Genomic DNA, 11840 nt, shown 5'->3' with positions numbered 1-11840 from the left:
CGTTCAGCACGGGATAGAAGCCATACCTCTCCCAACGTTCAGACGTATGAGTCCTTACCGCCGAGTACAGTCGCAGCGATTCAGTAACCATCGATTGTGGTACCTCAAACGGCAGCTCAGAGGTCCGAACGATCCTCATTGTCGAGCTTGAAGAAGCCACTGTTACATCGTTGATATGGCCAGCAGTGTCGAAATTTAAATCCCCTGAGCAGCAGCGATAGTTCTTTCGCTTGCAGCTTCGTCGGTTATATTGACGTATATTCTGCTGCTTACGCTGGACAATACTGACCCTACGATTTACCTTAGAAGAAAGATTAAGGAAAGGCAAACCTACGTTTCTAGCAATTGTAGACTTAGAGAAAGCTTTTGACAATGTTGACTGGAATACTCTCTTTCAAATTCTGAAAGTGACAGGGGTAAAATACAGGGAGCGAAAGGCTATTTACAATTTGTACAGAAACCAGAAGGCAGTTATAACAGTCGAAGTTCAAAAAATGGCTCTGAGCACTGTGGGACTTAACATCTATGGTCATCAGTCCCCTAGAACTTAAAACTACTTAAACCTAACTCACCTGTGGACATCACACAACACCCAATCATCACGAGGCAGAGAAAATCCCTGACCCCACCGGGAATCGAAACCAGGAACCCGGGCGGGGGAAGCGAGAACGCTACCGCACGACCACGAGCTGTGGACAACAGTCGATGGACATGAAAGGGAAGCAGTGGTTGGGAAGGGAGTGAGACAGGGTTGTAGCCTCTCCCCGATGTTATTCAATCTGTATATTGAGCAAGCAGTAAAGGAAACAAAAGAAAAATTCGGAGTAGGTATTAAAGTCCATGGAGAAGAATTCTGTCAGAGACAGCAAAGGACCTGGAAGAGCAGTTGAACGGAATGGACAGTTTCTTGAAAGGAGGGTATAAGATGAACATCAACAAAAGCAAAACAAGGATAATGGAATGTAGTCTAATTAAGTCAGGTGATGCTGAGGGAATTAGATTAGGAAAGTAGATTAGTTAAAGTAGTAAAGGAGTTTTGCTATTTGGGGAGTAAAATAACTGATGACGGTCGAAAGAGAGGATATAAGATGTAGACTGGCAATGGCAAGGAAAGCGTTTCTGAAGAAGAAAAATTTGTTAACATCGAGTATTGATTTAAGTGTCAGGAAGTTGTTTTTGAAAGTATTTGTATGAAGTGTAGCCATGTATGGAAGTGAAATGTGGACGAAAAATAGTTTGGACAAGAAGACAATGGAAGCTTTCGAAACGTGGGTGCTGCAGAAGAATGCTGAAGATTACATGGGTAGATCAGATAACTAATGACGAGGTATTGAATAGAATGGGGGAGGAGTTTCTGGCACAAGTTGACTAGAAGAAGGCATCAGTTAGTAGGACATGTTCTGAGACATCGAGGGATAATCAATTTAGTATTGGAGGGCAGCGTGGGGGGAGACAAAGAGATGAATACACTAATCAGATTCAGAAGAATGTAGGTTGCAGTAGGTACTGGGAGATGAAGAAGCTTGCACAAGATAGAGTAGGATGGAGAGCTGCATCAACCTAGTCTCAGGATTGAAGACCACAACAACAACGGTGGACAGGTGTATCCCAGCTAAATCTCTAGTAAGTAAATGAGCTTCACCCCACATAAAACTCTGTAGTTCAAAAGCCTTGGATCTGGCATATTCATTGTCAAACGTAAATGGGATCCTAATCTTTCTGAAATTGCGTGCTGTGTCGGCCTATTCAGACAACAACAGGCGGCTGTCAGTGGTGTAAACACTTCCTGTTCCCCGCGGCGCCCCTGCCGGTGCAGACTCCAGTCTGGATGCTGCGTTGTTGTGTTGTGGTGTGGTGTGGGTTGGACGCACGTTCCTCTGTACATTCCTCTGCACATTCCTCTGTACGTTCCTCTGTACGTTCCTCTGCACGTTCCTCTGCACGTACCTCTGCAGGTTCCTCTGCAGGTTCCTCTGCACGTTCCTCTGTACGTTCATCTGCACGTTCCTCTGCACGTTCCTCTGCACGTTCCTCTGCAGGGTCCTCTGCACGTTCCTCTGTACATTCCTCTGCACGTTCCTCTGCACATTCCTCTGCACGTTCCTATGCAGGTTCCTCTGCATGTTCCTCTGCACGTTTCTCTGCAGGTTCCTCTGCACGTTCCTCTGCATGTTCCTCTGCACGTTCCTCTGCAGCTTCCTCTGCAGGTTCCTCTGCACATTCCTCTGTATGTTCCTCTGTACGATCCTCTGCACATTCCTCTGCACGTTCCTCTGCAGGTTCCTCTGCAGGTTCCTCTGCACGTTCCTCTACACGTTCCACTGTGCGTTCCTCTGCACGTTCCTCTGCAGGTTCCTCTGCACGTTCCTCTGAACGATCCTCTGCACGTTCCTCTGCACATTCCTCTGCACGTTCCTCTGCACGTTCCTCTGCACGTTCCTCTGCACGTTCCTCTGCACATTCCTCTGCAAGTTCCTCTGCACATTCCTCTGCAGGTTCCTCTGCACGTTCCTCTGCATGTTCCTCTGCACGTTCCTCTGCTCGTTTCTCTGCAGGTTCCTCTGCACGTTCCTCTGCACGTTCCTCTGCACGTTCCTCTGCACGTTCCTCTGCACATTCCTCTGCAAGTTCCTCTGCACATTCCTCTGCAGGTTCCTCTGCACATTCCTCTGCACGTTCCTCTGCACGTTCCTCTGCTCGTTTCTCTGCAGGTTCCTCCGCACGTTCCTCTGCACGTTCCTCTGCACGTTCCTCTGTATGTTCCTCTGTACGTTCCTCTGTACGTTCCTCTGCAGGTTCCTCTGCACGTTCCTCTTCATGTTCCTCTGCACATTCCTCTGCATGTTCCTCTGCACGTTCCTCTGCACGTTCCTCTGCACATTCCTCTGCACGTTCCTCTGCAGGTTTCTCTGCACGGTCCTCTGCACGTTCCTCTGCATGTTCCTCTGCAAGTTCCTCTGCACGTTCCTCTGCAGGTTCCTCTGCATGTTCCTCTGCACGTTCCTCTGCAGGTTCCTCTGCACGTTCCTCTGCATGTTCCTCTGCACGTTCGTCTGCAGGTTCCTCTGCAGGTTCCTCTGCACATTCCTCTGTATGTTCCTCTGTACGATCCTCTGCACATTCCTCTGCACGTTCCTCTGCAGGTTCCTCTGCAGGTTCCTCTGCACGTTCCTCTACACGTTCCACTGTGCGTTCCTCTGCACGTTCCTCTGCAGGTTCCTCTGCACGTTCCTCTGAACGTTCCTCTGCACGTTCCTCTGCACGTTCCTCTGCACGTTCCTCTGCACGTTCCTCTGCATGTTCCTCTGCATGTTCCTCTGCAGGTTCCTCTGCAGGTTCCTCTGCACATTCCTCTGTATGTTCCTCTGTACGATCCTCTGCACATTCCTCTGCACGTTCCTCTGCAGGTTCCTCTGCAGGTTCCTCTGCACGTTCCTCTACACGTTCCACTGTGCGTTCCTCTGCACGTTCCTCTGCAGGTTCCTCTGCACGTTCCTCTGAACGTTCCTCTGCACGTTCCTCTGCACGTTCCTCTGCAGGTTCCTCTGCAGGTTCCTCTGCATGTTCCTCTGCACGTTCCTCTGCAGGTTCCTCTGCACGGTCCTCTGCACGTTCCTCTGCATGTTCCTCTGCACGTTCCTCTGCAGGTTCCTCTGCAGGTTCCTCTGCACGTTCCTCTACAAGTTCCTCTGCAGGTTCCTCTGCATGTTCCTCTGCAGGTTCCTCTGCAGGTTCCTCTGCACATTCCTCTGTATGTTCCTCTGTACGATCCTCTGCACATTCCTCAGCACGTTCCTCTGCAGGTTCCTCTGCAGGTTCCTCTGCACGTTCCTCTACACGTTCCACTGTGCGTTCCTCTGCACGTTCCTCTGCAGGTTCCTCTGCACGTTCCTCTGAACGTTCCTCTGCACGTTCCATTGCACGTTCCTCTGCACGTTCCTCTGCACGTTCCTCTGCATGTTCCTCTGCACGTTCCTCTGCAGGTTCCTCTGCAGGTTCCTCTGCACATTCCTCTGTATGTTCCTCTGTACGATCCTCTGCACATTCCTCTGCACGTTCCTCTGCAGGTTCCTCTGCAGGTTCCTCTGCACGTTCCTCTACACGTTCCACTGTGCGTTCCTCTGCACGTTCCTCTGCAGGTTCCTCTGCACGTTCCTCTGAACGTTCCTCTGCACGTTCCTCTGCACATTCCTCTGCACGTTCCTCTGCACGTTCCTCTGCACGTTCCTCTGCACGTTCCTCTGCACATTCCTCTGCAAGTTCCTCTGCACATTCCTCTGCAGGTTCCTCTGCACGTTCCTCTGCATATTCCTCTGCACGTTCCTCTGCTCGTTTCTCTGCAGGTTCCTCTGCACGTTCCTCTGCACGTTCCTCTGCACGTTCCTCTGCACGTTCCTCTGCACATTCCTCTGCAAGTTCCTCTGCACATTCCTCTGCAGGTTCCTCTGCACATTCCTCTGCACGTTCCTCTGCACGTTCCTCTGCTCGTTTCTCTGCAGGTTCCTCTGCACGTTCCTCTGCACGTTCCTCTGCACGTTCCTCTGTATGTTCCTCTGTACGTTCCTCCGTACGTTCCTCTACAGGTTCCTCTGCACGTTCCCCTTCATGTTCCTCTGCACATTCCTCTGCATGTTCCTCTGCATGTTCCTCTGCACGTTCCTCTGCAGGTTCCTCTGCATGTTCCTCTGCACGTTCCTCTGCAGGTTCCTCTGCACGTTCCTCTGCATGTTCCTCTGCACGTTCCTCTGCAGGTTCCTCTGCAGGTTCCTCTGCACATTCCTCTGTATGTTCCTCTGTACGATCCTCTGCACATTCCTCTGCACGTTCCTCTGCAGGTTCCTCTGCAGGTTCCTCTGCACGTTCCTCTACACGTTCCACTGTGCGTTCCTCTGCACGTTCCTCTGCAGGTTCCTCTGCACGTTCCCCTGAACGTTCCTCTGCACGTTCCTCTGCACATTCCTCTGCACGTTCCTCTGCACGTTCCTCTGCACGTTCCTCTGCACGTTCCTCTGCACATTCCTCTGCAAGTTTCTCTGCACATTCCTCTGCAGGTTCCTCTGCACGTTCCTCTGCATGTTCCTCTGCATGTTCCTCTGCTCGTTTCTCTGCAGGTTCCTCTGCACGTTCCTCTGCACGTTCCTCTGCACGTTCCTCTGCACGTTCCTCTGCACATTCCTCTGCAAGTTCCTCTGCACATTCCTCTGCAGGTTCCTCTGCACATTCCTCTGCACGTTCCTCTGCACGTTCCTCTGCTCGTTTCTCTGCAGGTTCCTCTGCACGTTCCTCTGCACGTTCCTCTGCACGTTCCTCTGTATGTTCCTCTGTACGTTCCTCTGTACGTTCCTCTGCAGGTTCCTCTGCACGTTCCTCTTCATGTTCCTCTGCACATTCCTCTGCATGTTCCTCTGCACGTTCCTCTGCACGTTCCTCTGCACATTCCTCTGCACGTTCCTCTGCAGGTTTCTCTGCACGGTCCTCTGCACGTTCCTCTGCATGTTCCTCTGCAAGTTCCTCTGCACGTTCCTCTGCAGGTTCCTCTGCATGTTCCTCTGCACGTTCCTACGCAGGTTCCTCTGCACGTTCCTCTGCTTGTTCCTCTGCACGCTCCTCTGCAGGTTCCTCTGCAGGTTCCTCTGCACATTCCTCTGTATGTTCCTCTGTACCATCCTCTGCACATTCCTCTGCACGTTCCTCTGCAGGTTCCTCTGCATGTTCCTCTGCATGTTCCTCTGCAGGTTCCTCTGCACGTTCCTCTTCATGTTCCTCTGCACATTCCTCTGCATGTTCCTCTGCACGTTCCTCTGCACGTTCCTCTGCACATTCCTCTGCACGTTCCTCTGCAGGTTTCTCTGCACGGTCCTCTGCACGTTCCTCTGCATGTTCCTCTGCAAGTTCCTCTGCACGTTCCTCTGCAGGTTCCTCTGCATGTTCCTCTGCACGTTCCTCTGCAGGTTCCTCTGCACGTTCCTCTGCATGTTCCTCTGCACGTTCCTCTGCAGGTTCCTCTGCAGGTTCCTCTGCACATTCCTCTGTATGTTCCTCTGTACGATCCTCTGCACATTCCTCTGCACGTTCCTCTGCAGGTTCCTCTGCAGGTTCCTCTGCACGTTCCTCTACACGTTCCACTGTGCGTTCCTCTGCACGTTCCTCTGCAGGTTCCTCTGCACGTTCCTCTGAACGTTCCTCTGCACGTTCCTCTGCACGTTCCTCTGCACGTTCCTCTGCACGTTCCTCTGCATGTTCCTCTGCACGTTCCTCTGCAGGTTCCTCTGCAGGTTCCTCTGCACATTCCTCTGTATGTTCCTCTGTACGATCCTCTGCACATTCCTCTGCACATTCCTCTGCACGTTCCTCTGCAGGTTCCTCTGCAGGTTCCTCTGCACGTTCCTATACACGTTCCACTGTCGTTCCTCTGCACGTTCCTCTGCAGGTTCCTCTGCACGTTCCTCTGAACGTTCCTCTGCACGTTCCTCTGCACATTCCTCTGCACGTTCATCTGCACGTTCCTCTGCACGTTCCTCTGCACGTTCCTCTGCACATTCCTCTGCAAGTTCCTCTGCACATTCCTCTGCAGGTTCCTCTGCACGTTCCTCTGCATGTTCCTCTGCACGTTCCTCTGCTCGTTTCTCTGCAGGTTCCTCTGCACGTTCCTCTGCACGTTCCTCTGCACGTTCCTCTGCACGTTCCTCTGCACATTCCTCTGCAAGTTCCTCTGCACATTCCTCTGCAGGTTCCTCTGCACATTCCTCTGCACGTTCCTCTGCACGTTCCTCTGCTCGTTTCTCTGCAGGTTCCTCTGCACGTTCCTCTGCACGTTCCTCTGCACGTTCCTCTGTATGTTCCTCTGTACGTTCCTCTGTACGTTCCTCTGCAGGTTCCTCTGCACGTTCCTCTTCATGTTCCTCTGCACATTCCTCTGCATGTTCCTCTGCATGTTCCTCTGCACGTTCCTCTGCAGGTTCCTCTGCATGTTCCTCTGCACGTTCCTCTGCAGGTTCCTCTGCACGTTCCTCTGCATGTTCCTCTGCACGTTCCTCTGCAGGTTCCTCTGCACATTCCTCTGTATGTTCCTCTGTACGATCCTCTGCACATTCCTCTGCACGTTCCTCTGCAGGTTCCTCTGCACGTTCCTCTGCAGGTTCCTCTGCTCGTTTCTCTGCAGGTTCCTCTGCACGTTCCTCTGCACGTTCCTCTGCACGTTCCTCTGCACATTCCTCTGCAAGTTCCTCTGCACATTCCTCTGCTCGTTTCTCTGCAGGTTCCTCTGCACATTCCTCTGCACGTTCCTCTGCACGTTCCTCTGCATGTTCCTCTGAACGTTCCTCTGCACGTTCCTCTGCACATTCCTCTGCACGTTCCTCTGCACGTTCCTCTGCACGTTCCTCTGCACGTTCCTCTGCACATTCCTCTGCAAGTTCCTCTGCACATTCCTCTGCAGGTTCCTCTGCACGTTCCTCTGCATGTTCCTCTGCACGTTCCTCTGCTCGTTTCTCTGCAGGTTCCTCTGCACGTTCCTCTGCACGTTCCTCTGCACGTTCCTCTGCACGTTCCTCTGCACATTCCTCTGCAAGTTCCTCTGCACATTCCTCTGCAGGTTCCTCTGCACATTCCTCTGCACGTTCCTCTGCACGTTCCTCTGCTCGTTTCTATGCAGGTTCCTCTGCACGTTCCTCTGCACGTTCCTCTGCACGTTCCTCTGTATGTTCCTCTGTACGTTCCTCTGTACGTTCCTCTGCAGGTTCCTCTGCACGTTCCTCTTCATGTTCCTCTGCACATTCCTCTGCATGTTCCTCTGCATGTTCCTCTGCACGTTCCTCTGCAGGTTCCTCTGCATGTTCCTCTGCACGTTCCTCTGCAGGTTCCTCTGCTCGTTTCTCTGCAGGTTCCTCTGCACGTTCCTCTGCACGTTCCTCTGCACGTTCCTCTGCACGTTCCTCTGCACATTCCTCTGCAAGTTCCTCTGCACTTTCCTCTGCAGGTTCCTCTGCATATTCCTCTGCACGTTCCTCTGCACGTTCCTCTGCTCGTTTCTCTGCAGGTTCCTCTGCACGTTCCTCTGCACGTTCCTCTGCACGTTCCTCTGTATGTTCCTCTGTACGTTCCTCTGTACGTTCCTCTGCAGGTTCCTCTGCACGTTCCTCTTCATGTTCCTCTGCACATTCCTCTGCATGTTCCTCTGCACGTTCCTCTGCACGTTCCTCTGCACATTCCTCTGCACGTTCCTCTGCAGGTTTCTCTGCACGGTCCTCTGCACGTTCCTCTGCATGTTCCTCTGCAAGTTCCTCTGCACGTTCCTCTGCAGGTTCCTCTGCATGTTCCTCTGCACGTTCCTCTGCAGGTTCCTCTGCACGTTCCTCTGCATGTTCCTCTGCACGTTCCTCTGCAGGTTCCTCTGCAGGTTCCTCTGCACATTCCTCTGTATGTTCCTCTGTACGATCCTCTGCACATTCCTCTGCACGTTCCTCTGCAGGTTCCTCTGCATGTTCCTCTGCATGTTCCTCTGCAGGTTCCTCTGCACGTTCCTCTTCATGTTCCTCTGCACATTCCTCTGCATGTTCCTCTGCACGTTCCTCTGCACGTTCCTCTGCACATTCCTCTGCACGTTCCTCTGCAGGTTTCTCTGCACAGTCCTCTGCACGTTCCTCTGCATGTTCCTCTGCAAGTTCCTCTGCACGTTCCTCTGCAGGTTCCTCTGCATGTTCCTCTGCACGTTCCTCTGCAGGTTCCTCTGCACGTTCCTCTGCATGTTCCTCTGCACGTTCCTCTGCAGGTTCCTCTGCAGGTTCCTCTGCACATTCCTCTGTATGTTCCTCTGTACGATCCTCTGCACATTCCTCTGCACGTTCCTCTGCAGGTTCCTCTGCAGGTTCCTCTGCACGTTCCTCTACACGTTCCACTGTGCGTTCCTCTGCACGTTCCTCTGCAGGTTCCTCTGCACGTTCCTCTGAACGTTCCTCTGCACGTTCCTCTGCACGTTCCTCTGCACGTTCCTCTGCACGTTCCTCTGCATGTTCCTCTGCACGTTCCTCTGCAGGTTCCTCTGCAGGTCCCTCTGCACATTCATCTGTATGTTCCTCTGTACGATCCTCTGCACATTCCTCTGCACGTTCCTCTGCAGGTTCCTCTGCAGGTTCCTCTGCACGTTCCTCTACACGTTCCACTGTGCGTTCCTCTGCACGTTCCTCTGCAGGTTCCTCTGCACGTTCCTCTGAACGTTCCTCTGCACGTTCCTCTGCAGGTTCCTCTGCAGGTTCCTCTGCATGTTCCTCTGCACGTTCCTCTGCAGGTTCCTCTGCACGGTCCTCTGCACGTTCCTCTGCATGTTCCTCTGCACGTTCCTCTGCAGGTTCCTCTGCAGGTTCCTCTGCACGTTCCTTTACACGTTCCTCTGCAGGTTCCTCTGCATGTTCCTCTGCAGGTTCCTCTGCAGGTTCCTCTGCACATTCCTCTGTATGTTCCTCTGTACGATCCTCTGCACATTCCTCTGCACGTTCCTCTGCAGGTTCCTCTGCAGGTTCCTCTGCACGTTCCTCTACACGTTCCACTGTGCGTTCCTCTGTACATTCCTCTGCAGGTTCCTCTGCACGTTCCTCTGAACGTTCCTCTGCACGTATCTCTGCACGTTCCTCTGCAAGTTCCTCTGCACGTTCCTCTGCATGTTCCTCTGCACGTTCCTCTGCACGTTCCTCTGCACGTTCCTCTGCACGTTCCTCTGCACATTCCTCTGCAAGTTCCTCTGCACATTCCTCTGCAGGTTCCTCTGCACGTTCCTCTGCATGTTCCTCTGCACGTTCCTCTGCTTGTTTCTCTGCAGGTTCCTCTGCACGTTCCTCTGCACGTTCCTCTGCACGTTCCTCTGCACGTTCCTCTGCACATTCCTCTGCAAGTTCCTCTGCACATTCCTCTGCAGGTTCCTCTGCACATTCCTCTGCACGTTCCTCTGCATGTTCCTCTGCTCGTTTCTCTGCAGGTTCCTCTGCACGTTCCTCTGCACGTTCCTCTGTACGTTCCTCTGTACGTTCCTCTGCAGGTTCCTCTGCACGTTCCTCTTCATGTTCCTCTGCACATTCCTCTGTATGTTCCTCTGCATGTTCCTCTGCACGTTCCTCTGCAGTTTCCTCTGCATGTTCCTCTGCACGTTCCTCTGCAGGTTCCTCTGCACGTTCCTCTGCATGTTCCTCTGCACGTTCCTCTGCAGGTTCCTCTGCAGGTTCCTCTGCACATTCCTCTGTATGTTCCTCTGTACGATCCTCTGCACATTCCTCTGCACGTTCCTCTGCAGGTTCCTCTGCAGGTTCCTCTGCACGTTCCTCCACACGTTCCACTGTGCGTTCCTCTGCACGTTCCTCTGCAGGTTCCTCTGCACGTTCCTCTGAACGTTCCTCTGCACGTTCCTCTGCACATTCCTCTGCACGTTCCTCTGCACGTTCCTCTGCACGTTCCTCTGCACATTCCTCTGCAAGTTCCTCTGCACATTCCTCTGCAGGTTCCTCTGCACGTTCCTCTGCATGTTCCTCTGCACGTTCCTCTGCTCGTTTCTCTGCAGGTTCCTCTGCACGTTCCTCTGCATGTTCCTCTGCACGTTCCTCTGCAGGTTCCTCTGCAGGTTCCTCTGCACATTCCTCTGTATGTTCCTCTGTACGATCCTCTGCACATTCCTCTGCACGTTCCTCTGCAGGTTCCTCTGCATGTTCCTCTGCATGTTCCTCTGCAGGTTCCTCTGCACGTTCCTCTTCATGTTCCTCTGCACATTCCTCTGCATGTTCCTCTGCACGTTCCTCTGCACGTTCCTCTGCACATTCCTCTGCACGTTCCTCTGCAGGTTCCTCTGCAGGTTCCTCTGCATGTTCCTCTGCACGTTCGTCTGCAGGTTCCTCTGCACGTTCCTCTGCAGGTTCCTCTGCAGGTTCCTCTGCACATTCCTCTGTATGTTCCTCTGTACGATCCTCTGCACATTCCTCTGCACGTTCCTCTTCAGGTTCCTCTGCATGTTCCTCTGCATGTTCCTCTGCAGGTTCCTCTGCACGTTCCTCTTCATGTTCCTCTGCACATTCCTCTGCATGTTCCTCTGCACGTTCCTCTGCACGTTCCTCTGCACATTCCTCTGCACGTTCCTCTGCAGGTTTCTCTGCACGGTCCTCTGCACGTTCCTCTGCATGTTCCTCTGCAAGTTCCTCTGCACGTTCCTCTGCAGGTTCCTCTGCATGTTCCTCTGCACGTTCCTCTGCAGGTTCCTCTGCACGTTCCTCTGCATGTTCCTCTGCACGTTCCTCTGCAGGTTCCTCTGCAGGTTCCTCTGCACATTCCTCTGTATGTTCCTCTGTACGATCCTCTGCACATTCCTCTGCACGTTCCTCTGCAGGTTCCTCTGCAGGTTCCTCTGCACGTTCCTCTACACGTTCCACTGTGCGTTCCTCTGCACGTTCCTCTGCAGGTTCCTCTGCACGTTCCTCTGAACGTTCCTCTGCACGTTCCTCTGCACGTTCCTCTGCACGTTCCTCTGCACGTTCCTCTGCATGTTCCTCTGCACGTTCCTCTGCAGGTTCCTCTGCAGGTTCCTCTGCACATTCCTCTGTATGTTCCTCTGTACGATCCTCTGCACATTCCTCTGCACGTTCCTCTGCAGGTTCCTCTGCAGGTCCCTCTGCACGTTCCTCTACACGTTCCACTGTGCGTTCCTCTGCACGTTCCTCTGCAGGTTCCTCTGCACGTTCCTCTGAACGTTCCTCTGCACGTTCCTCTGCACGTTCCTCTGCAGGTTCCTCTGCAGGTTCCTCTGCATGTTCCTCTGCACGTTCCTCTGCAGGTTCCTCTGCACGGTCCTCTGCACGTTCCTCTGC

The 11840-nt window shown here is 53.0% G+C and overlaps 2 protein-coding genes across 2 annotated transcripts; one reads left to right on the top strand and one right to left on the bottom strand.

Moving 5' to 3' along the window:
- Positions 1 to 2815: 2815 nt before the first annotated feature.
- Positions 2816 to 9010, bottom strand: LOC126424737 (trichohyalin-like). Its single transcript, XM_050087455.1, has 6 exons — positions 8987 to 9010; positions 7727 to 8942; positions 6419 to 7636; positions 5580 to 6377; positions 2868 to 5537; positions 2816 to 2823 (listed from the first exon to the last, which is right to left on the bottom strand). Exons 1-6 carry the CDS (start codon positions 9008 to 9010, stop codon positions 2816 to 2818), a joined length of 5934 nt encoding a protein of 1977 aa, XP_049943412.1.
- Positions 9009 to 11817, top strand: LOC126424736 (proline-rich protein 36-like; the record flags this gene model as incomplete). The annotated part of the gene is made up of 6 exons (XM_050087454.1): positions 9009 to 9066; positions 9119 to 9286; positions 9815 to 10002; positions 10115 to 11406; positions 11543 to 11574; positions 11699 to 11817. Coding segments are annotated over exons 1-6 (1857 nt in total), but the record flags the coding sequence as incomplete, so codon positions are not given.
- Positions 11818 to 11840: the final 23 nt, after the last annotated feature.

This window comes from Schistocerca serialis, chromosome 10, assembly GCF_023864345.2.
Source record: "Schistocerca serialis cubense isolate TAMUIC-IGC-003099 chromosome 10, iqSchSeri2.2, whole genome shotgun sequence".
NCBI lineage: Eukaryota > Metazoa > Arthropoda > Insecta > Orthoptera > Acrididae > Schistocerca > Schistocerca serialis.
This window is presented reverse-complemented; position numbering and strand designations above follow the sequence as displayed.